We start from the raw sequence: 27,434 nt of genomic DNA, 5'->3' as shown, positions 1-27,434 counted from the left end.
TGTATATGTCAATCGCATGCTTAATGAAATGAGTTGGGCTTGTAGATAAGGCGGTTGTGCCCCCTTAAGGAAGTGAAGTCATGGAAGAAAATTGATCAGAGTATCAAAGATGCTGTAGTACAGGCTGTGCTGTGCTAGAAAGTTCAGACCTTAAACTAAATGTCTCCATTATGTACATTATGTTTTGCGGCATTCCATTTCTATAATACGTCACACACTTATGCTTGCAGGACACGTTTGAAATTGGCGAGGATTTCCATACTGATCAAAAAGCTCAAGAGATCGTTGATATGAAGGCGTATCTCTTGTACAAGGACTGGAGGTACACCCTGAAGCAACACTACGAAAAACATGTAGAAGAGGGTGTTGATGACCCATATAGTCATCCGCCTAAAGGAGTTTGCTTGGATGATTGGAAACACACGATTGATGTCGCTTGGAATGATGAATCTCATTTGGTAACAAACAAATATAAATGACCCTATTGTTTTATTTGTGTTTTATGCGTTGATATGTACTAATTCTTGAATAATTCTTGTTTTAGAAACGTTCTAAAGCTGGTAAGGCAAACCGGAGTTTGCTGCCATACAATCACACCGGTGGATCTCGCTCCTTTCCAATAGCAATGTCGCTCATGGTGAGTTACATACATTTGGAGCAGATTTGTCAGCACTTACATATGTAAGATGAAAGTCATGGTTACTATTGTGACGAATTAATTTTATTATTTGAAACTAGCAAGTAGATGAAAATGGGGAGTTGGATTTTCTGGAATTTTATTCGAAATCACACAAATCTAAGAAAACAAATGAATGGATTGATCCCAAATGTGGTGAGCTACATGTAAGGAGTAAACTTTTTTCGCCTACGGTTGTAATATTAATGCCTATCTTAGCAGAAAATTGCATGTGATTCTTTGTGTCGTTGTTGAATAGTCTACTTGTTTTGGTAATGACAGGATGCGATGGTGAATCTACAAGCGACAGCCACGGATGCGGGGATCCCATTGACACATGAGAAACTCTCACGGCAAGTGCTTGGACAGGGAAAGAATTACTTGCGTGGATTTGGGATAGGCCCACGACCCTATTCACCATCTGATAGTGCGGCACAATCTCGTGACAAACAAACGGAGGCAATGCGATCTGAGATTGACGTTCTTCAAAAACATTTGATGAAGGAGAAAGAAGAGCACCAAAGAGATCGTGAAGAGATGACAAGGGAGAGAGAGGAGTCGATGAAAGAAGTAGAAGAAGGAAAAAAAAGCAAGGGAGGCGCAACAAGAACAACTGAATCATTTGAACTCTGTGGTTTTACGACTATCAACACTGTTGGAGGGTTCAGACGGGCATCGTCGTATTTGGTAAGAAGAATTTCATTCGTCTCATACTAACACTTTTACACACTTAGATTTACATATTCACTAAACAATACTACACATTGGGTATACCATAACAAGAGACATTGGGTTTGTTAGGTATAATACATTAGTATTTATGGTGAAAATTTAATACAGCCTTCCCAAAAACGTTTTGTGCATTGAGTCTGTAATTTTGGTGCTGGGTAGTTAAAACAAATATGGCAAGGTTGGCATATGGCATTGGAGTTGAAGCAACACTATAATGGCTGCTGAGTTTAACTAAATAGCCTGTGTGGTCAAAATTAGTTTGTCTGGTAAGGATTGGGTGTGTGCAATGCAAGTTTTTGTTTATTTGTTTCTGGTAAGCTTCCATTGATGTTATCTGGGTTGTGATAGTTACTTTAGAAACCTTGTTGGAAGTAGTGTCCCTGTGTGCATATACTGTATAAACTGTCAGTTATTTCTGTTTTTCCTTAAATGAAATGGTGTATCTGCTAAATGAAGTGTGGTGTTTGTATATGAAGTGTGTATCTGACTTGGTTGTAGTTCTTTGTCGGTGAATGCTAATAACAAAAGACTTATAACATTATGATTGTTCTGCATTTAACAATGTTCCTTATAACAAAAGACTTTAGAAAGACTGTACAATGACTGATAATTGATTCATCATGGAAGGATGCTTCTCACTTATTTTTATTTGTCACTTGTTCCCAAATTCATTCATGAAGTTACGCATTTTTGGGTCCAATTCTAATGTTTTTTTTTGTTTTTTGTAGATGACTTCGTTGCATGGACTTGCAGAGATATTTTAGTGTATGGAGAAGAAATTGTACTTTTGTATAGAAGTAATATAATACTTTTGTTGTCTCCAGCTTTTGTGCAGTTAACTATTCCTGATACAGAAAACTATTAGCGATGAACAGACAATTATTGGCATGGTAGATAGATCACCTTTTGACTCTGTCCACTAAATTGATTTTTTGTTGTGGTACATAGATGTATTTTTGGCTTGGTACATACATCATCTTTTGTTGTGGTACAGATTACGATGGTAATTTGTACCATGCCAAATGGTCATTTCACATGGTATAGTAAATGTAATTTTTGTATATGAAGGGCTTTACTTTTTGTATGATTGAATATGTTGTATGGAATTATTATTTTAGTTTGGACAATAGTTCGTTTGTACGTACTTGGACAGTTAAAGTAATTTATTTTTTGTATACGGATGCAGATTGTGGAATGATTGATAATTTATGTATCATTTTATTTATATACGTATTACAGGTTGAATGGAATACAGACAGGTTATGGACACATTATAATATTAGCAATAAAACAAAATATCATATTTTTGCCGACTAAACGTTTTGTAGCCAATAAAAAGGGAAAAAAAAAAAAAAAGCAAACATTTGGCTACTAAAAGTTTTGTAGCCAAAAGAAAATCAAACATTTGGCGACTAAAATATTTTGTAGCTAAAAACAAAAGTTGAAGAATAAATATGACTTTTGGTGACTAAAAATTTAGTAGCCAAAGATGTCATAGTTTAGGCGACTAAATCTTTAGTAGCAAAAAATGTTGAAGTTTAGGCGACTAAATTTTTAGTAGCCAAAAGAAATAGTATTTGGCGACTAAAATTTTAGTAGCCAAAAAAGATTGACTTTAGGCGACTAAAATTTGAGTAGCCAAAACACTAGTATTTGCTTTTGGTGACTAAAAAATTTAGTAGCTAAAAATTTTTCAGCCACTAAATAATTGGCTTTTGGCGACAAAAAAATTGGTCGACAAAAATGTATTTATTTAATTAATTTTTAAACCTATTGGCGACTAAATTAGGTTTAGTCGGCAATTATATTTCCCGACTACTCGTTGGCTACTAATTTTCCAACCAAAAAATTTAGTCGCTAAAGACTATAAGCGACTAAAATATGACTTTGGGTGACTAAAAATTTAGTTGCCAAAAGTTAAAAATTCTTGTAGTGGACCCACATGCATAGTCGGTACCGACGAACATAATGGTCAATAACTTTGAGCACAAATAGCCGTGGTATTGTTTTCCCCAGGCGAGAGCCACGTGAACATAGGCCATGATATTGTTAACCTCGGGCAAGAACCACGCGCATATTGGCTACGGTATTGTTTCCCCCGAGCAAGGGCCACATGAACATATTCCATAATATTGTTTCCCCCAGGCGAGGGCCACGTAAACTAAGGATGCCACAAATATATTTCAAAAAATTGGATATTCATTCATGATTCATAAAATAACATCTCAGAAAACAGATCATGTTATATCAATCAGAAAATACTTATAGTCGAACATAACTTTACAGGGTTGTTACTCATAGATAGCTCCAATAGCAATGAGAAAGATCACTTGAACAAAATAGATTGATCAGGCGGGAAATAACACGAGACCTACACAAATACGTGACAGATACACATGAAACACACGTTCTGTTGGTTCTTAACTTATTACTTTTCTTCCTTAGTGTGTTTCTAATCCTTATCTTCATTATTATTGCTTAATCATAACTTAGGAATGCCTAGGATGCAATGAAAATGCCAAAATGTGCTTGAAAACACTTTGTAAAATTTTCAAAAATAGGGCAATTCACTTAAGCAAAGTTTTGGTAGCTCGAGCGGTCTACAAAAATACTAGATGCTCAATTTTTACGCTCGATAGTAGCTTGACGGTCGCTCGAGCCAGTACTGAGAATAAAGGGTGGTTGCTCGAGTGCACATTTGGTCACTCGAGCCACCGTGCAATTGTCTGCAAAAGTACACATAAACACATAAGCACATATCACAGAACTTGGTTGGGTTCTAGGTAATACTTCAATAATTCAATCTCTCTATCAATTAAGTCCCCAGGTAATTCATTAGGAAAAACATCAAGGAATCCATTAACTATCGGAATACTTTCCACATTAGTATTATTTGGAGTCACAATCAAGACACTACATAGGTAACCCTTACATCTCTTTCTAAGCAATTTGATGGCTTTCATAGCAGAAATCAAATACGGGGGCGGTACTATACCATTTCCACAAAACACAAACTCAGGCGAACCAGGTGGTCGAAATACAACAGATTTGGCAACACAATCAATAATAGCATAGTATTTCGTCAACCAATCCATCCCTAGTATGCAATCAAAATTATCAATAGCCACAGACATCAAGTCAACATATAACAACACATCACCAATCATAATGTCACACGCAGGATACACATAAGCACATATCATAGAAACCCCAGATGGTGTAGATACAGATAACACATAGTTCATTTGTTCTAGAGGTCTAGTCAATTTACGAGAAAAAGCATGCGACACAAATGAATGTGTAGATCCAGAGTTTATCAACATGTATGCATTTTGGGCACAGATAGGGAGTATACCTGACACCACAAATTTGATGTTTTGAACATCTCCCGGCATAAGTGCAAACACTCTCCCTTGCCTCAAGGTTTCTTTTCCCGTATTGGTTCTCATATTTGCTCGCGATACAGAAACAGATCCGGCTGAACTTACTGCAGGATAGTTGGCACCTTCAATTATGAATTGGCAATCTTTTACCACATGGCCAATGTTGCCGTACCAAAAACAAGCACAAGTTGCACGCTAACAGGCACCTTTATGTATTCTCCCACATTCAGAACAAATAGGTACAGATCCACTACTTTGACTTGAACTGTTAGTAAATCCCGTATTTTGCTTCTTGTTCACGGAAAATGAGCGGCCATTTTTGAAATTGAACAGAGATCTTTTACTTCTCTATTCCTTTGTTGGAGCTTTAGTCTGTTTCATTGCTACTAAGTTGGCCTCTGTCATTAAAGCTCGGTCAAGCACATCTACATACTTAGGCAATTTTAACACGCTGACTAGATCAAACACATCTAGGTTGAGGCCTCCTTCAAATTTCTGGGCTTTCTTGTAATCTATGTCTACCATGTGAGGAGCAAATTGAGCTAATGCAGTGAACTTAGCTTCATACTCAGCAACAGACATTTTGCCTTGCTTAAGTTGTTCAAACTTTGACATTTTTCTGTCTCAAAAGCATTGAGGGAAATATTTTCCACAAAAGGTCTCCTTAAATTGATTCCATCTCATGTCATGGATGGGTTTTGGCTTTTCAAAAGCTCGCACATAGTGCGCTTGAAGACATTGTTACTAGCTCTCCTACAATTCCACACTAGCATCTTCATGGATAATGAGTTTGGGTACTGTAGAAAAGGACTATGATCAGAGATCCCCAGAATTTTCCTAACTCGAAGGCAATTGTTCACCATGACTCTTGTTGAACCTATCAAAATGTTATGAATTAAAGACTCATAGCTCATCAAGTTGAGATCTATCTTTTCTCGAGCTTCTTCTATCCACCATTATGTTGTGATTAGGTAAGTAACTTCAATTTCTGGGTCTATCGCGATGTAGATTTGGTGAGTAGCTCACCAGGTGTTGGATCACATCTTGTACTTCCATGGACACTTGGACACTCAATACTGGTGTCTCTTGGAGGGAATTAGGTGTTGTTAAGAACACTGAAGATGAGGGAGGAAGGATACCTAGTTTAAGAGGGTGAGGTGAAGGCTTTTTAAAAGAAATATTAGGTGTGGGCTTCAGAACCTTAGAGGACTTCACTCCCTCAATCTCTCCATTGCAGACATTTGATGGAAATATTCAATAATCATCTCCACTGGTATGGTCAAGAGCCTGAAGACTATCAAAGGGTTTAAGGCTGATATGCATAGTACCTCCTCTAGCATTAATGATGTTACTTTTCAGACCATTACATGGGTTGCTTGGTTCCTTGTTCCCCTTCAAACCATTAGTCTGACAATGATCTACTGAACCCTTGTGGAAACGTCCATCCCCAATTTGGGCTGAAGTAGATGGCTTGTTCTTATTTTCTTTAGATGAGGTAACCATATTGGGCTTTTGGAATCCTTTCCCATGGGTTTTATGATAAGGCTTGTTTGTATAGCCTTTGTTAACTTGCTTCTTACCTTTTCTGTCCACTAGCATCCAAGGCCCAAAACTCTCCCCTAGTGTTTCCTTGGGTTCTGATGGTTGAACTTGAAGACTTGGGCTTGGGCCCTCTTTAATACTGTCCTCTTCTCTAACGGCCATAACTTTATTGTAATGTTCACCAGCCGGAAGGCTAGGAGCTTCCAGCCACTCTCTCCGATGACCTATCCTGCTACCATTGTAACAAAACGTATATAAGTGCTCATATTCAATATTGTAATTATACTTACTAATTGAAAATTGAGAAATTAAGGGTTTCTTAAGATCCATCTCATTGCAGACTCTGGCGTATTTTCCTCTTGTTGTTGTCACCGTATTAAGGTCAATCTTCAAAGGTTTACCAAAGGTATAGTACTTAATGGGGAGTTAGGGAAACCTCACCCAAAGCGCAGTTTGAATTTCTTCTGCAGTAACTGGTTTAAAATCCGATTGCCACTTTTTGACCGTTAGGTAATGATCTAGGACAATCCAAGGTCCACTAGCGTAGACATATGTATAATTTTCCTTCGATTGGAACTTGATTAGAAAGAATCCCGAATACAAATCTATGGCCTCAAAATCCCCTTGGAGATCCCAAAGCTTCTTGACTTTAGTTAGCAACAATCTGTAACCAACCTTTTTTCCCATTAGTTTAATGATAAGATAGTTCTTCCATGGCCTCCTAATTTTTTCCAAAAGCTTCTTGGGTAATAAGATGCGTGGTATTCCCAGAGATCCATCATCATCTTCCACGATCTCTTCACTATCACTCTCGAATTCATCATTCGCAGTTAGATTGTCTAAACCCTCATCGAAAGGTCTCTCATTGAGTCATCTATCAACGAGGGCATCCTTGAAGTACTTGATGGATAACTTTTTCAATTTGTTACCTTCTGAAACTATCTCGTTTTCATGTGATTCTGTTTGAACTTTTGTTGTTGGTCTGTCTAACATGATATCATCATCGCCGACTCTGGTCTCCTTTATCTTGTTGGTACTCCGATTTAGGTGGTCATCTTCCTCGAAGGATTTTCCTTCAAGGTTACCATTTCTACCTTCAGAGAGTGGAGTGTTAGAGAGAGAGAGAGAGAGAGAGAGAGAGAGAGAGAGAGAGCCATTTAGTGTATTTGGTTTTAATTTTTTTAATTTAATTTTTTTAAAAATTAAATTTTTTTATTTTTTTGTTTATTTTTAGTGAATATTTTTAAAATTTTAAGTATTTTTTTAATTTTTTAAATGCACCTTACTTAGATGTATCTAAAAAGTAAAATATTTGTGAAAAAATATTTTTTAAAAATTAATAAATATACAAAAATACGAAAAATATATTAAATTTTTGTATTTTTTTTTTTTTTTGATTTGTAGTGAATTTTTAAAATATTTTTTCACAAAAATTATGCTTTTTAGTACCTCCATGTGTCTTTTCAATTGTAAAAGCGACATGTCATTAAACTTCTTTCTTTTTATTCCTGGTAATGACTTTTTTTTTTCCCCCTTACATGAGACGTTAAATCAACAAAAAGCATAATTTAATGATAAATTATGATGTTATTAATGTGACAAATTGATAAATACAAATTGACATTTATCATGTTATTAGTGTGACAAATTGATAAATTTTTATAATTTTTTCACTAATTGACATTTATCATGTTATTAATGTGACAAATTGATAAATTTTGTAAAGTTTTTCCTAGTTTGGCCATGGGAAATAGTGAACCCCCACTTGCTTTGGCTATTTTTAAGATACTTCATTTTCATGTTTTATTAGTTTTTTTTTTTTGACAAATTATATATATATATAAAATTAAGATTTGATTTCGGTAACAAATCAAACTGTAAAATTATTTTGACTATTTTACTTTTTTAATTTTTTATGCAATAATAAGTGTTTTACTGTATCAACAATGATTCATCCCCCATTTTCCCCCCACCCCCTTTGACCCCCTCTCTCTCATTGGCTACATTTTCTTTTTCTTTTTCTTTTTTTTCCTGCTCCTCCAATCACCACCCGCCACGTGGCAAAGGGGGGTGAGGGGGTGACCCCCAAAAGGGGGTCCCAAACATTATTCTTACTGTATCATTAAGTAAAGGAATTTTTTATACAACTCCTTAAAAAATCTATATAATAAAACAGAACGATTTTTGAAAATATATAAATGTATGATAGATACATTTTAAATCAATGATCTATATCAATCTTGAGTACATATCAATGGCTCAGATCTATGTAGTTCTCGCCCAAGCATTAGGCTTCCACCTACCCCCGTCTCCTTTCCATTCTATCTTTATCTCTCTCTCCCTCTCTGTTCTCACCCACGTCTCCTCCTCATTCCCTCTTTATCTCTCTCTCTCTCTCTTCTTCTTCTTCTTCTTCTTCTTCTTCTTCTTCTTCTTCCTTACCCTCCATCTTCGCTCGCTCCCGATGTTGCTATCCAGTCCCAGCTCACAAGGTAAGATTTCTGTATCTCCAACTCGGCTTTATCTCTCTCTCTCCCTCTCCCTCTATGTCCTTCTTTCTTACCCTCCATCTTCACTTGTTCCCCTTCTCTCTCTGTTTCCCTAGCATTGTTTATCTTCCTGTTGTCTTTATAACCTGAGGTTACCCTCCCTCTCCCTATCGTCTTTATAACCTAAAGTTGGGTTTGATTGTTTATCTGGGTTGATAACCTGGATATCTGGGTTTGATTGTATAATTACGTTTAAAATGTGTTTGATTGTGCACAAATTGATTTTGTGTCTATATATATGTTTGAAATGAGTTTGATTGTACACAAACTGACTTTGTGTCTATACATATGTGTCAAAACCGTTTAATAATAATTCTGCTAACTGCTTTTGGCTTGCTAATCAAACAACTTGGTTGGGGTAAATGATTTCTTTTCATTTTATATTGTTGGTTTTGATTTATGTGGTGCTTCTGGGTAATCTCTTTTGCCAACAAAAACCCTTAATCGATTGTTAACTTCCGAAATAGTCCCAAACCCACAAAGTTTAGGGTTTTTAATCAACCTAATACATTCCATTCTCCTAAAACCACAAATTTTTTTAAAAATTTTTTTTGTGAATCCTAAGGTTTTTTAATATTTAACTTATATTCTGATTTTTTTTTTCTCCCAACAGTGGCTTCAAGACCCATCATTCAACACCAAATTAGAGGTATTTTACATTGTCTCTTTATTGGTTTTTCTTCAGTTGTTCAGTATTTGACATTGTCTCACACATATTCAATGGTTTATATTTTAGCAACGAATTTGATAAAATGGTAGGCATGGTTTATTTGATCAGAAAACTGGTTTGTATATATGGTTTGTCTGACATTCATCATATTGGTTTCCAATTTTGTGTAGAACACTCAATGGTTTATAGTTGGTTTTTGATTTATTGTAAAAGAATCAATTTTTACCAAATAGGTTTTTGTTTTCATGCTTTTTTTTTTTTCTTCTTCCTTGAAAGTTCAAACATTGAGTTTGTATGTGCTTTGATTGTTGAAAAACTTTGTTCTTTACCTGCTCACAAAACTTTCTTCTTTATTATTCGCAAACCATTTTGCTTTATTGTTGACTGTAAATGAAATTACAAAACAACAAATTAAAGATCGCATAAACACCTAAAGTATTTGGGCATTAATTGTTTACTGCAAAAAGCTAAAATTTAGTTCTAAAATTCAATTTCATTTGAAATTTATAAATGAATTCTAAAATTGAATTTCATTTGAATACTCGCCTATGTTCTTATAAGTGTATCTCTCTATCTAAGACAAAAAATGACTCCCGGTGCTTCTGTGAACATAGATAACTGTTTTTGAGTTTCTTTCATCTGTTCATTTGTTTATCTAATTTTTAAGTGCCTCCACACGATAGAAGCCCACCTTCGCGCCTACAACAACCCTTCATCTCCCCTACAAATGCAGCCTCTCTCTCTCTCTCTCTCTCTCTCTCTCTCTCTCTCTACATCTCACTCTCTGTGTTTTTGTTTCAATCCCATACTCTTTGATTCCATCGGAGCCCAACCCACTCGGTGATGATGATGACGACGACGACGACGACAACGAGGAGAGGATGATTATAAGAGTGGTGAGTGTTGGAACAATCTTCTGTGTAAATAAAATAACTCAAAATAAAATCAAACAAAATAAATAAATAACATACCGAATTTATTTTGTCGAACCAAATAAAAATTATAAGACCAAGACGAGTGTGTGACACTCTGTCCTTAAGACAGATTCGCCCCGCTATGGCACTTACGGTTGAGTGGCGTCTATCTCCCAGGATACAATGATCTTCACAAATTGTAGTAGTACTCCAAACAATTTGTTCGGTGAACCAAACCTTGTGTTCTAATACTCTCTTTTATTTTATTCTAAAACAAGAATGTAGAATAATGCAAACAAAAATAATTTGGACAGCAAAATGAGACAGTTTCAAACTGAATTTTTTGGATCCTCCCGGACTGCTAGAAAAGGATTTATATTTATAGGCAAACCAAGTCACCGAATAGGTGCAACCAAATTAAATGAACAGATGCCATTAGACAAAGCAGAATAGGTGCAAAAGTTGTATTCAATTAATTCTAGCGGTTGAGCCAAAATTCAAAAAATGTCCGTTGGTCAAACGCACAGTTTGGAACTATAGGTTCATTTATTATTTAAATTATTTCAAATATATATATATATATATATATTAAACTATTGAAATAATTAAATAAATAAATAAAGAGGTACAAACTTTAGGAAACCACTTAGGAACCCAAAATTTGAATTTAGAATTAAATTAAATTCCACGATAATTTTTATTGAAAAAATTCAAAAGAATTTTATCTAAATAAAAATTAATGTTAGATCTGAAAACAACGTCAACTTCTCATTCACTCATAAATGGTTTTGACGTTCCGTCTTCACCGTGTGACTTGCCACGCGGCAAGGAACACGTCACCTCTTCGGACCCACCCCAAAAGACGTTTGAGGCCCACTCAACTTGAGCTCAAAAATATGCCTGTATAAAACCATTTTCCAACAATCCCCCACATGAATGGAATTTGACGGAGAGAAAATGCAACAACATGATCTAATTACAGAGAGTACATAAATTGAAAATATTCTGCAAAGGATAGGTAGGTTTTGGCTTTGAACCTTCCCTTGTGAGACACTATCGGATTTACTAGCTAACCAGTGAACATGATGTCTTGAACTGTTCAGCCGTTTGTGTAAACCAAGACAATAGAACTCACACAGTATATCCCCAGACACAGTTTAGTTCTCATTATTGTGTTCATTTTGGCCTTGAACAACCTGGTCTTTCATGAGTGCTCTAAAGACTTGTAGCCCATCACAAATCTTATAGAACCGGGCTAGTTCACACTCACATAGGTGATTCTTATGAAAAGTATCCTGCCATACTCCACTAGGTTTACCTAGATATAAGAATCATTAAAATTTTACCTAACCTCAAACGCTGCAGACATCACTTATTTTATCATAGAAATGGGTAGGAGTTGGACTCCACAGTGATCCTTCTGAGTCAATCACAACTCGGTTGTCCCTTTGAACCTAGATCTTGGGATCTCCAGTCAACTAGGTTGGGTTGCCGTTGTGGTAACTCTTATTTAATAGGCTTTAGTCCCATTCCCCTCGATGAATTCTCAACTAACTCTCTTGTTAACCCTTTGGTTAGTGGATCCGCTATGTTGTCTTTAGACTTAACATATTCTATGGAAATAATTCCATTAGAGAGTAGTTGTCTTACGGTGTTATGTCGACGACGAATGTGTCGTGACTTACCGTTATACATATGACTCTGTGCTCTACCTATTGCTGATTGACTACCGCAATGTATGCATATAGCAGGCACCGGTTTTGGCCAAATTGGAATATCTTCAAGGAAGTGGCGAAGCCATTCTGCCTCTTCCCCAGCTTTGTCTAAAGCTATGAATTCAGATTCCATAGTAGACCTAGCAATACAAGTCTGTTTGGAAGATTTCCAAGATACAGCCGCCCCACCAAGAGTAAAGACATACCCACTGGTGGACTTTGAGTCTCTTGTATCCGATATCCAATTTGCATCACAGTATCCTTCAAGTACTGCTGGATATCTAGTATAATTCAGCCCAATGTTACGAGTAAATCGGAGATATCTTAGAACCCTTATAATTGCTTTCCAGTGTTCTACTCCTGGATTGCTCGTATATCTACTTAATTTACTTACTGCATAAGCTATATCTGGGCAAGTGCAATTCATCAAGTATATTAAGCTTCCAATAATTTGGGCATACTCTAATTGAGAAATACTTTCCTGTACATTTTTAGAAAGATACAAGTTAACATCTACAGGTATTCTAGCTAGATGATCATCATCTTTGCTGAATTTGTCAAGTATTTTCTCAATGTAATGAGATTGTGACAAAGTATATCCTTCTGATGTTTTGGTAATTTTCATACCAAGAATTACATCAGCAATGCCCATGTCCTTCATGTCAAAATGTTTATTCAACATTTTCTTGGTAGTTTTAATCATATCATTATTACTACCAATGATGCGCATATCATCTACATAAAGACATACAATAACATAACCTTTGTCTGTGTTTTTAATATAAACACATTTGTCACACTCATTAATTTTAAATCCATTTGACATCATTGCCTTGTCAAATTTCTCATGCCATTGCTTTGGCGCTTGTTTTAAACCATATAATGATTTAACCAATTTACACACTTTCTTTTCTTTCCCTGGAACAGAAAACTCTTCTGGTTGTTCCATGCAAATTTCTTCATTTAACTCACCATTTAAGAAAGCGGTTTTAACATCCATTTGATGAATTTCTAGATTGTATAGAGATGCAATGGCAATTAGCATTCTAATGGATGTTATTCTAGTAACCGGTGAGTACGTGTCAAAGTAATCAAGACCTTCTTTTTGTCTAAATCCTTTGACTACAAGTCTTGCCTTGTATTTATCTATTGATCCATCTGCTTTCAATTTTCATTTGAAAATCCACTTGTACCCAAGAGGTTTACAACCTGGTGGCAAGTCCACTAATTCCCAAGTGTGATTTTGCAAGATGGATTCAACTTCACTGTAGACAGCTTCTTTCCATAAAGGAGCTTCAGGACTGGACATAACCTCTTTAAAAGTTAAAGGCTCATTTTCTACCATATATGTTAGAAAATCTGGACCAAAAGATTTTGAGGTTCTAGCACGTTTACTACGCCTAGGTTCCTCTTCTTCATTTTGATCTAACTCTTGTTCTTGATCATGTTCTTGATCATTACTAGTAATAGCATCAAAAGATTTTTTCTTATTACTAGTCTCTTGTCCAATCTTATTCGGAAATACATGTTCAAAGAAAGATGCATTCCGAGATTCAATAATAGTATTTACATGCATTTCGGAATGTTCTGATTTATGAATCAAAAACCGATATGCACTACTATTCTTGTCATAACCAATGAAAATGCAATCAATGGTCTTAGGACCTATCTTTTTAGGACTAGGAATAGCCACTTTGGCCAAACACCCCCACACTTTTAAGTATTTGTAGGATGGTACTCTACCATGCCACATTTCATAAGGTGTTTGATTCACTTTCTTTCGGGGTACTTTATTTAAAATATAATTAGCAGAAAGTATTGCTTCCCCCCACAAGTTCTGAGGTAATCCAGAACTGATTAACATGCCATTCATCATTTCTTTTAAAGTCCTATTTTTCCTTTCAGCAATTCCATTTTGCTGAGGTGAGTAAGGAGCGGTGGTTTGATGAATTATTCCATGTTCTTTACAAAACTCACCAAAAGGTGATTCATATTCACCACCTCTATCACTTCTAAGTTTCTTGATTTTCTTACCAAGTTGATTTCCTACTTCATTCTTATATTAAATGAAAGTTTCCAAAGCTTCATCCTTGGTTCGAATTAAATAAACATAACTATATCTAGTATAGTCATCTATAAAAGTGATAAAATACTTTTTCCCACCTCTAGTTTGAATTGATTTAAAATCACAAATGTCACTATGAATTAATTCAAGTGATTCCGTACTTCTTTCAATTGAATGAAAAGGAGTTTTAGATCATTTTGCCTCAACGTAAATTTCACATTTATGATTTGAATCAATGTTAAATTTAGGTAAACATTCCATATTAATTAATCTACGCAAAGATCCATAATTAACATGTCCAAGTCTACCATGCCATAAATTTGAAGACTCAAGCAAGTAAGAAGAAGATGTAGTATTATTAATAACTGAGGGTACAATGGTCATTACATTTAACTTGAAAAGGCCATCAGACATGTAACCTTTTCCTACATACATCCCATTCTTAGTAAGTACAAACTTGTCACTTTCAAAAACTAGCCTAAACCCATTCTTACTCAACAAAGATCCGGAAACTAAATTCTTGCGAATGTCCGGTACATGCAACACATTGTTGAGAGTGAGTTCCTTTCCAGATGTCATCTTGAGAACAATCTTTCCGTGTCCTTCAACTTTGAAAGTTGAGGAGTTGCCCATAAAAAGTTGTTCACCATTGTCCACTGAAGAATAAGATGTGAATATCTTTTTGTCGGCACAAATATGGCGAGTAGCACCAGTGTCCACCCACCATTCTTTAGGATTTCCGACAAGATTTACCTCGGAAACAACTGCAGAAAGATTGATGTCATCGACACCATTGGAAATATTGTCCACTTCGGTCATATGGGCTTGAGCAGGCTTCTTGCTTGTTCTTCTTTTGCTTTTGCCTTTGCTACGGCAATCTTTGGCCCGATGTCCCTCTTTGTCACAGATGTAACATTTGCCATTAAACTTGTACTTTTTATTTTTCCCCCCTTTAGAGCCTTGTGATGAACTTTCTCCAAAAGACTTTCGTTTCTTGGTTTTTGAAGCATGTTCCACCACATTTGCCTTAGACTCCATAGGAAGCTTACCAACCCGCTTGTCAGAATTACGGTTGTCCTCCTCAATCCTCAAACGCACAATTAACTTGTCCATAAAAATTTCTTTGCGCTTGTGTTTGAGGTAGTTCTGGAATTCCTTCCAGCCTTTTGGTAATTTTTCAATTAAGGCTGCAACTTGAAAGGATTCACTGAGAGACATACCTTCTGCGTGAATGTCATGCAGAATGAGTTGGAAATCTTGAGCTTGGCTGATCACAGTTTTTAAATCAACCATTACAAAATCCAAGAATCTGCCAACCACAAATTTCTTAGAGCCGGCATCTTCCATTTTGTACTTTTTCTCCAACGATTCCCAGAGTTCCTTTGTTGTCTTGATTGGACTGTAGACGTTGTATAATGTGTTGTCAAGTCCGTTCAAGACGTAATTCCGGCAAAGGAAATTGGCATGTTTCCAGGCATCAACCGCAGCAACTACTTGCCGGTCAGTTTCATCCTCTTTCAGGATAGGAGCATCTTCACGGAGAAAACGAGCCAGGTTCAGAGTTGTAAGATAGAACAACATTTTCTGTTGCCATCTTTTAAAGTCAGTTCCTAAGAACTTCTCTGGCTTTTCACCGTGATTTACCGGTACTATTACAACAGGAGAGGGGGTTGGCGTCATTGCAGCCACCACAGTAGTACTTGTTTGGGCATTTGTTTCAGTAGCCATCAATTCTAATATATAAAACAAAATTATAATTAGAATTTACACTACACAGAAAATTAAACCAAATTTACAGAATTAAATTCCGTAAAAATAAAAGAAACAAGAATGTAACTTTTATTTTCCAATTAATTTGAAAATAAAATAAAATTTTATTTAAACAAATTAATTCCACACAGAAAATTAAATTCTGTAAAATAAAAGAAATAAAAACTATAACTTTTATTTATCAATTAATTTGGAAATAAAATAAAATTTTATTTAACCAAAATAATTCCACACAAGAAATTAAATTCTGTAAAATAAAAGAAATAAGAAAATAACTTTTATTTTTCAATTAATTTGGAAATAAAATAAAATTTTATTTAACCAAATTAATTCCACACAAAAAATTAATTTCAGTAATACTTCAATAATTAAAATACCGAAAACAGAATTTTAATTAATGAAAACTCAGAAAATAATTTCTAAAACCCAAAATTAATTTCTGAAAAAATTCCACAAAAATATATTCTGAATTGTTAATGATACCAGTATCGTACTACTAGTTGTTGTCAAAGAAAAGAGACAGCATATTACTACTATCTGTCAAATAGCATATAATCACTATTTGTTTTTCCAACCAGAATATTATTTTGTAAATCCACAAAAAATAATTTTCTTCCGAAATTATTTACGAAGAATGAAAATGGGAAACAAACGAAAAATTCTGTAAACAGAATAATTCGAATCTGTCTTAAGATTGTTGGAACAATCTTCTGTGTAAATAAAATAACTCGAAATAAAATCAAACAAAATAAATAAATAACATACCGAATTTATTTTGTCGAACCAAATAAAAATTACAAGATCAAGACGAGTGTGTGACACTTTGTCCTTAAAACAGATTCGCCCCGCTATGGTACTTACGATTGAGTCGCGTCTATCTCCCAGGATACAATGATCTTCACAAATTGTAGTAGTACTCCAAACAATTTGTTCGGCGAGCCAAACCTTATGTTCTAATACTCTCTTTTATTTTATTCTAAAACTAGAATGTAGAATAATGCAAACAAAAATAATTTGGACAGCAAAATGAGACAGTTTCAGACTGAATTTTTTGGATCCTCCCAGACTGCTAGAAAAGGATTTATATTTATAGGCAAACCAAGTCACCGAACAGGTGCAACCAAATTAAATGAACAGATGCCATTAGACAAAGCAGATTAGGTGCAAAAGTTGTATTCAATTAATTCTAGCAGTTGAACCAAAATTCAAAAAATGTCCGTTGGTCAAACGCATAGTTTGGAACTATAGGTTCATTTATTATTTAAATTATTTCAAATATATATATATATATATATTAAACTAAATAAATAAATAAATATATATATATATATATATTAAACTATTGAAATAATTAAATAAATAAATAAAGAGGTACAAACTTTAGAAAACTTATAAGGAACCTAAAATTTAAATTTAGAATTAAATTAAATTCTCACAATTACAAATTTTAGGAAACCACATAGGAACCTAAAATTTGAATTTAGAATTAAATTAAATTCCCACGATAATTTTTATTGAAAAAATTCAAAAGAATTTTATCTAAATAAAAATTAATGTTAGATCTGAAAACAACGTCAACTTCCCATTCACTCATAAATGGTTTTGACGTTCCGTCTTCACCTTGTGACTTGCCACGCGGTAAGGAATACGTCACCTCTTCGGACCCACCCCAAAAGACGTTTGAGGCCCACTCAACTTGGGCTAAAAAATATGCCTGTATAAAACCATTTTCCAACAGTGAGTGTGAAAGTGTTAAAGAGAGGATGATTATTGATTGACATGTTTGTATTTTTTTTCCACATTCTTTTGTGTATTGAACCTACTGCATCTTCTGCGAGGTCTGCAACTATGTCTCAAAAGCTTTTGGATTAGGCAATGTAATCTAACTTTAATTGTGGAGATTGTATATTAGGGATTCAAACATATTCTCTATATTTATCTCTTATTTGACTTTGACCTAGTCACATAGTGTTGAAATATTGTAGATTCCAGTTCTTTGTTCCTGATGGAATAAATAGCATACTCTACCTTTGTTTCATGAAATATTGCAGATTCCAGTTCTTATTTGTCTTTAGGATTTAGCAAGAAATTTTGTGTAGAACTTTCTTATGGTTTGAGAAGTAATGGTTGTTTGCATGAATCTAAGGGCAGCTTGGGGGCCTCTATGGAGCTAATGCCAGGATTCAAGCCCCCATTGTGAAGCTTAATTAGAATTCTCTTTTCGTCCACGCGAAACCCTTCAATGTCATAAACATTTATATATTTTTCTTATTTGGTTTTGTTTTGTTTTTGTTTTGTTCTTCTCTTTTTCTAAAAAGCATTAGTAATCCGTGGTTACTGCTTTTGTTCCTGCTACAAGTGAGAATAGTTTTGGTTGTGTTTTTCTTTTCATGAACAATTAATAGTGTTGCTAGGGTCAAGCTTTGAAGAATGAACTATTCTCTTACTTTCTTTCTCTACCCAACCCCAAACCCCCTTTCCTCCCCCTTTCCTCTGTTTTCTTTCTTTGAATTTATTTGGTCTAATGTTTAGTTTGGTAGGTTTGGTGTGATTTTTATTGGCTTTTGTTAGGTTGTTGTTATCTCAAGTTATTTGGTGTGATTTTGATTTTGTTGTTGCCTCAAGTTAAACTAGATTGGCCCTAATTTAACTTCTCTCTTCTAATTTCTCTTTAAACTTGGGAATTTGATTCATGAAAAATTGTCTATCTCAACACAGTCAAGTTAATTTTTTTGTTAAATAGTGTGGGTCTTTGTATATTAGATTAGTCTTTGTATGTTATTAAAATAGTATATTTGTGTTTAACTAAAATAGTGTCTTTGTGGCTATTAATAACCTATAATATATTTGGATTTTGATATATTGTTTATAGGTTTTTGAAATTTATAGAAGTAACCAAACATCATGGAGAAAGGTTGATCATCAGAGGACTTTTGAGAACTTAAAGAAAAGAAAGAGAGAAGGAAATGAAGACAGAGAGTGAGAGGAAGTTAGATATGTTTTTTTGAATACCACTTAAAATTGTAGAGACATACATAACATTTGTATGTATGCGTTTTGAATATATTTGGTGTTTGGTTACTTGTATTGAATATTTGGATTTTGATTTCTATTGAATATATTGTTACAATTAGATTTGTTCTTGAGTGATTTGTTTTTTTAAAAATTAGAGAGCTTGAAATATTTGATCTGGAAAAAATATTTGATTGCCTTATATGGTTGTGATTTTTTTTAAAGGTTGTGTGAAACTTCTCAATAATGTATAAATGACGGAAATTACTTGGTATATGCAAAATAAATACATCTCAAGATTAGTTTGAACGTAATTTTGAATACGTTGGTGAGCTAAAAACAAAAAATCAAAAAAAAAAAAATGTATTGTCAAATTTAATTAATCATTTCATGTGCCAAGTATTTCTATATCTTAACCAGTATTCTTCAACCCACATCAACAAAATTTATTTATATATAAATTCATTATATTCTATATAAAGTGAATGGGTGTAGATGGGGGAGTGTTTTGAGGAGGGGACTTCCTAAAGAAATGGTGTATGGCCTAATGGTTTTTTAAGTGTGAAACTGGTCCTGTTTTTATGGGTTTTATGGGACTTCTTAAAGTGAAGAGCAGGCCTTAGATTTATGAATTTTTGTCAAAGTTTGGAGAGGGATCTGGAGACAAAGGGCATATGAAATTATTTTTTAGAAAATGTTTTTTTTTTTTTTTTTGGTGGATAAATTTGAACTCCAAATTTAAATTGGATTCTGTTAAAAAAAAATAGTGATCAAGGTAGTTTATGTTTTACTATTAAAATGTAATTTTTTCACAAGGTAAGTGAGAAAGAGAGAGAGAGAGAAAGAGAGAGAGAGAGAGAGAGAGATAATATGGGGTGATGTTATTTGTTTAAAGATTGGAAAAAAGAGTTTTTTTTTTTTTTTTTTAACAAAACTTTGTTATCCACCTCGGTGAGAAAGCCCACGAGACATATTCTTACAATAACTTACCTTTTCCAGTTTTTACTTTAATTTTATTGGGGTGCATTTATGTCTCGGTAATTTTACAAAATTCATTTGAAAGTCGCAACCAATTGAATCTGTATTTATATTTTGACCTCAAATTTTTAGCAACGAGTTTGATAAATTACATTTTAATTTAATAATTTTATATTCAATTATATTTTGATCTAATCATTAATTACACCGTGCCTTTAGGCATAAGCATATACTAGTATTTATATTAGTCTAAGGGCAACTAAGTTATATCTATTAGTTTAAGGTCACTAACTTTTTTCTTTTTTTGGTATCAGAACTAGCTTTAGTCAAATTTTATTATTCTGCTATCTTCAACTAACATTGTCACTTCCGGCCGCTACCTCCAATTGCTCGTGACCACCTTTAATTGTCGGTGACAATTTTGTGGTGACCACCACCTATCTATTTTCGGGCAACTTGTTGGCAAAGTAAAATTTTACTAATTTAAAACAATAAAAAATTTCGATGACTCTCCAGCAAAGTACAATTTCTCACAATAAACGTAGACTACATATAATTGTTACAATAAAATTTCATTGTGCGACAACAAAATCAAACTATTTTGAACAAAAAGTGAAATATAAAACAAAAATAGTTTAGACCTCTAAAAGAAGAGCTCTAAATGAGCATTAAATTGTCTTTTTTTTTCTTCCTGTTTTGTCTTTTACCTTTTTATTTATTTATTTATTTTTTAAGTGTGGCGCCAGCTCTACTAGGGAGGGGAAGAATTAAACGACGACTCGGTTCAAATATGAACCGTGGTTACAAATGACGGCAACTCATTTCAGATTTGGACGGCGGTTGTGAACAGCGGTAGTGATGGATTTGGAAGACACAATGACAGTTTTGTAGCTGTGAACGACGACTATGATGGCAAATGGCAAATGGCAAATGGCAATGATTGATTTCAGATTTAGACAGTGATTATGAACAGCAACAGCGGTGGATCTGGAACTAGGGGCGGTGGATCTGGAAGAAACATCAATGGCGTAGAGAGAGATTTATAAAGAAAAAAAATCTGGAATTATGAACTAATGGAGGTCCTATCCGGTCCAAATGTACAGGAACATGCCGTAGAATATTTCCTCCATTTTTTGTGGTGTGTTTGAATTTCTATACTCAGATAGTAAGATAAGTGTCAATTTTTAATTAGTTACATTCCTCATGATGTAAGGGTTACTTTCTTTGTCATATCGTTATAAGTGAATTTATGAATCTAAAATGTAGATTAATAACATTACACACCTAATGATGCACTATTATTATGTGTTTTTATGGTACATGTTATGAATTTTTATAAATATTACTATATACTTTTTTTGATAAAATTATGATAATTTATAATTTAGAAACGATGTTTTGTATTTTTTGATATTATTAGGCATTTTTATTATGATAATATTACACATTTTTTTAGTTAGAAATGTTTGGATAAAAAAATGTGTAACACACAAAAATGCATAATAATATTATAAAATATGCAACTTCAATTTTGAATTATAAATGTCATAATTCTATAAATAAAAAAAAAATACTTAACAGTTATCACAAAAACACGTAATATACACCACAAAAATACATAACATGGTGCATATGGTGCACACTCTTTAAAATTTTTCAAATGTATGTTAATTAATTAAAATATGTTTAAAATAGTAATTAATTTAGTTTGTCTGGTGTTTGTTGATTTAGACAATGAATGATATTAGGAATTTTTTGGTATATATGACGCATTTTTGTGGTAATTTTTTATTTAATTTTTTAGTATTAACGTTACGTATTTTTTTTATCAAAATATTTTTGAATTACAAAATATGCAACATTAACTTCATTTCTGAATTACAAAATTTCATAATTCTACTAAAAAATAGCATAACACTTATCATAATAAAATATGTGTGATAAGATGCATACGATACCTAAATGTGTACCAAGAGAGTTCCAATAATATAAATAAAATGTGTTAAATATAGTATAAAATTAGCATATTTTTGGGCTCTTGACCCTCCATTTATGAGCTTGAATTTGATGATCCAAACCACTTTAATTTTAAATATTTATACGTGGATCATCTTTGAAAGAAATCTAACTGATTTAATAAATATAATCATATAATTTGATCGCATTTATCTTTATCAGATGGTTAACAAGTATGATTTTAAAATATATCATTTATTTTTTAAAAATAAATATGATAAACTTATGTAACTAAACTTACAGGGATCAATATGATTTTTTGGATGATCAATAGAAAACTATCTAGAAGTTAAATAATTTAAATCTTAAATGTGAAAGTTATGATAAGTTCTTGAGTCTAAATCTGGGCAGTCCAATCCTCTACGGGACAAGAGCTAACTTTCAAATAAAAAATACGAGACTCTCTCTTTGGAGAGAAAAGAAACACGTCACCTATAACAAAACTAAGGGTGTTTGTGATTGATTCATTTAATAGATTTTTTTTTTTATGTTTTTAACAGCTTAAAAAAATTAATTGTTTAAAAATTTGTACAAACAAACAATTGTTTTATAAAAAAAATTAATGTACATTTGATTTTTTTTTAACGAATGATAAATATTTTTTCTTTTACCTTTTCCTTTTAGCTTTTTGATTTTTTTAGTTAAAAAGTTAGTCACTAGGGATAGTCTAAGCAGGCATGGATCTGTTGTAGTCTAGTCTGAAGTCGACAGCATATTTTTGAGTAATCGACACTGTTATTCTATAAGAATAATTATAATTCAATCTAAATTTAATAAAAATGAATTAAATTAAATAATTGATAAATTTTATTAATATTAATAATTATAATTATAATTTTTTTCATAATTTTATAATTATTTTTTTAAAATATCACCAAATTGTAATTTTTTTTTTTAAGTTGTACAACTTACAAATATTGCAAAATAAACTTTTACTTTAAAAGAAATTGCAACTGTACGTCAATTAAATATCAAAAAACCTATATTATTAAATTATTTTCGTCATTATCCTTGTTAATGTATTATATTAATATGTATTATATTAATGTATCCTAATATTATATTAACATGTATATATTATATTAACATATAGGTGTATCATACTAATGCATATATTAATATATCATATATAACTATAGGATGCCAGAGCAGTGCCCTCGCTTTCGGCTGCTTTATCTTATTTTATGTTCTGCTTTCATAATGATGTTGTATCAAACAACTCCTATAAATGGAGTCCCTTCTTACACTTTCAGATACATTCAATATAAGAGTTTTCTTACTCTCTCAATATCACTCTCTTATTTGTTTCATGGTATCAGAGCACAGGTGTATTGCCTAGTCTCTTCTGCATCGCATTTTTATTTTGAGCAGATTGTTGCATATCTCGTCCTTATCTAAATTACAGATTGGACCACACCAGAACCTTCGTCTCCTCACGACGAATCCAACGCCACCAGATTCATCATCATCCGACGTTCCACGCGCCGCCAGAACTTTCATCCACGCGCTTCCTCGCCTCTTAGACGCGCTCTACGCGCCTCACACTTGCCCTGTGCTATCGTGCGCCGCGGCCTCATCTGCTAACGTAAGCCGCGTGTTTTTGACGTCAGCTGACGTCAGCCCTGGCTGCTTCCGTGCGCCGCTTGCTTCCTCTACTATTGTGCGCCGCGCCTGTCTGTGCTAACTTGCGCCGCGCCTGTGACACAGCAGTGACGTCATCTTTGACCAGATTGTGACGTCATCTTTGACCAGAATTGTTGACCAACTTTGACCAGCCAATTTAGTGCCTTCTGGTCATCTTTTTTTTGGTCCGTTCACTCATTTCCCACTGATTTCGACCCTCTACATTCACTAGTAACCTCAGATTTTTCATATTCGGCTTCGATAGTACTGCTTTTTTCTCATGGATCGCTTGGACTCCTCTAACCACCCTATTTCCGTTGTTCTTGACGGAACTAACTATGTCTATGGGCACAAGCTATGTCTGGGTTCCTCAAAGGAAAGAAACTTTGGCGCATCATCACTGGAGATGTGTGCAAACCCATCCCAGCCACCACAGAATCCGCTGCCACCACGGACTCCGTTGCCAAATATGTCGACCGTCTGGAGGATTGGGATAGCAAAAACTATCAGATCATCACTTGGCTCCGTAATACTTCTATTACTTCTATCAGCCTTCAGTTTGGTCGGTTCCAACTTGACTCTGTTTCCTCTCCAGCCAAAGCCATCTGGGATTTTTTACAAGAACGCTACCAGACTACTGGCCTTGCTCACCAATATCAGCTTCTGAGTCAACTTCACCGTATGCACCAAGACACAACTCAAACCATTAATGATTTCCTCTCACAAATGTATTATGTTTGGGATCAGCTCGCTCTCTCTGAACCTCCCTGGGATTGTACTAAGGATGCTGCCTTGTTCACTACTTACCGTGACCAACAACGCTTGGTTCAGTTTCTCATGGCTCTCACTCCCCGTTTTGAGCCAGTCCGCGCATCTCTCCTTCATCGCACTCCTTTACCCACTCTTGAGCAAGCAATTTCTGAACTACTGTCAGAGGAAACCAGGTTTGGTACTCTCCATCCACACCCTGTGGACTCTGTTCTTGCTACTCCCCAGATTCGAAGTTCTCCTTCACCATCTTCCCCACAGAAGACACCTATCTGCAACTACTGTCACAACCGCAGTCTTCCATCGACTCATCTTCTGGTTAATTGTCCAGTTCGTCTTTGTCGGTTTTGCAACAAGACTGGTCCTGGTCATCTCCAGCATGATTGCTTCCGCAACCCTGCCCGTGCCTCTCGCAATGGTCCCTCCCCCGGGCATTTTTCCCGCAACAACTCTCACCGTTCTGGGACTCCGTCTAAACCAATGCCTGCTCTACGCACTACTGCTGCTGCCTCAGAGGATTTACCTGTCTCTGTCCCTATAGATCCTTCCACTCCAGTCTTCTCTCACACAGATGTCGAAGCCCTGTTTCACAATTGGCAGAATTCCGGTACTCCTCCATCTCCTGCTTTGTCTGTCACCGCAGGTAACACTTCCTGGTACTTTGACTCCGCTTGTTGTAATCATATGACCTTTGACCCTACTATTTTTACTCCTCTCTCTTCTACTTCTCCTGTTCCTTCTATCCATACTGCTGATGGGTCTCTTCTATCTGTAAGTCATGTTGGTTCTGTTTCCACCTCTCACTTGTCTTTATCTCATGTCTATCTTATGCCTGCTCTCACTTTAAATCCTATATCCATTAGTCAATTATGTGAGCATGGTCTAACTATTACCTTTTCCCCTACTGGTTGTTTGGTGCAAGACCCTCGGACGGGGCAAACTCTTGGGATCGGCCGTAAGCATGGACGTCTCTACGAACTTATCCATCTTCATGTTCCGGATTCCTCTCAGATCACAGCTCCTACCACTGCTACCACTGCTCCTCATTTATCTCCTTTTCAGCTTTGGCACTGTCGTTTAGGCCATCTTTCTGTTAGTCGTTTAAAATTTTTAATTTCTCGTGGTCATTTAGGTCCTGTAAGTTCTGATGCTTTAGATTGTGTGTCCTGTCAACTTGCCAAACAACCTGCTTTGTCATTTAATAAAAGTGACTCTGTTTCTCTTGCACCCTTTGATCTCATCCATTCTGATATTTGGGGACCCTCTCCTACTCCCACTATGGGCGGCGTCCGCTATTTTGTTGTTTTTGTAGATGATTTTTCTCGTTTTACATGGTTGTTTCTTATGAAAAATCGATCTGAGCTCAAACAACTTTATTACAATTTTGCTGCAATGGTTAAAACACAATTTTCTAAAACTATTAAACATTTTCGTTCCGACAATGCCATGGAATATAAAGATTTTGACTTTCTTTCTTTCCTTCAGAGTCATGGTACTCAACCTCATCGATCCTGTCCCGGCACGTCTCAACAAAATGGACGTGCTGAACGGAAACATTGGCATATTCTCGACACTACTCGCGCTCTTCTTTTGTCTTCCTCTTATCCGGAACATTTTTGGGGAGAGGCAGCTCTCACTGCTGCTTACACTATCAATTGTATCCCTACCCTTGTCATTCATAATCACATTCCTTATGAGCGTCTACATGGCACCCGTCCCCCCTACACCAACCTTAGAGTCTTTGGCTCTGCCTGTTTTGTTCTTCTCCAACCTCATGAACGTACCAAACTTGAACCTCGTTCCCGCCTTTGTTGCTTCTTGGGGTATGGTATTGAACATAAGGGGTATCGTTGTTGGGATCCTCTCTCCCAACGACTTCGTATCTCTCGTTATGTGGTCTTTTGGGAACACAAAATGTTTTCCTCTCTCTCTCCCTTCCGTTTGTCCGTTCCCTCACCCTCTCTTTTTTTTACTGACCTTTCCACAGATCTATTTTCTGATGACCTTACTCCACCACCCTTGCCAGCCTCTCTCGAGTTTTCTGATACGGTTTCTCCACCGCCCCTGCCAACATCTCTCGAGATCGCCTTGCCTACCAGTTTGTCCCCTGCACCTGCTCCCTCTGATGGTCCTGCTCTTGCTCCATCGGGATCCTCCCCTCCTGCTGAGTCTCTTCCTCTGGCTCCTCCTCCCTCTGCTCGACCACATCGGGTAACCCAACCTTCTACTCGTCTTCGTGACTTTATTGTTGGTTCTACTGCTTTTTCTACTTATGAACCGACCTCCTATCGTGAGGCTCGCTCTAATCCTCTTTGGCAGCAAGCTATGACTGATGAATTGCAGCCTTTAGACAAAACTCATACTTGGGACATTGTTGATCTTCCTCCTGGCAAGACTGCTATTGGCTGCAAATGGATATACAAAATCAAGACTTGTTCTGATGGATCTATTGAGAGCTACAAAGCCCGCCTTGTTGCAAAAGGTTTCAATCAAGAATATGGTATTGATTATGAGGAGACCTTTGCTCCTGTTGCTCGTCTCACCTCTATTCGCAGCTTGATTGCTGTTGCTACTGCTCGACAATGGGATCTTTATCAACTGGACGTGAAAAATGCTTTTCTTAATGGTGTTCTTCTCGAGGAGGTCTACATGCAACCTCCCCCTAGGTCTACTTATCTCCTGCATCAAGTCTGCAAACTTCGGCGTGCTTTATATGGTCTCAAACAAGCTCCCCGTGCTTGGTTTGCCAAGTTCAGCTCCACTATTCAGAAATGTGGTTTCACCTCCAGCTCTTATGATACTGCTCTTTTTATCCGAAAAACAGCTCAAGGGACCACCCTGCTTTTACTTTATGTAGATGACATGATTATCACCGGTGATGATTTCGATGGTATTCTTCGCCTTAAACAGTTTCTTAGCCATCATTTCGAGATGAAAGATCTTGGTCCTCTCAGCTATTTCTTGGGTCTTGAAATCTTCCATGATTCTACGGGTTCTTTTCTCTCTCAGGCTAAGTATACC

At 35.2% G+C, this 27,434-nt stretch overlaps 1 protein-coding gene across 1 annotated transcript; it reads right to left on the bottom strand.

The window, feature by feature from the left end:
* Positions 1-4,167: 4,167 nt before the first annotated feature.
* LOC145822351 (uncharacterized) lies at positions 4,168-4,803 on the bottom strand. The gene has a single exon (XM_082919159.1). The coding sequence runs from the start codon at positions 4,801-4,803 to the stop codon at positions 4,168-4,170; it is 636 nt and encodes a 211-aa protein (XP_082775285.1).
* Positions 4,804-27,434: the final 22,631 nt, after the last annotated feature.

Source organism: Camellia sinensis, chromosome 1 (assembly GCF_055761805.1).
Source record: "Camellia sinensis isolate YWXY chromosome 1, ASM5576180v1, whole genome shotgun sequence".
In the NCBI taxonomy this organism is placed as follows: domain Eukaryota; kingdom Viridiplantae; phylum Streptophyta; class Magnoliopsida; order Ericales; family Theaceae; genus Camellia; species Camellia sinensis.
This window is presented reverse-complemented; position numbering and strand designations above follow the sequence as displayed.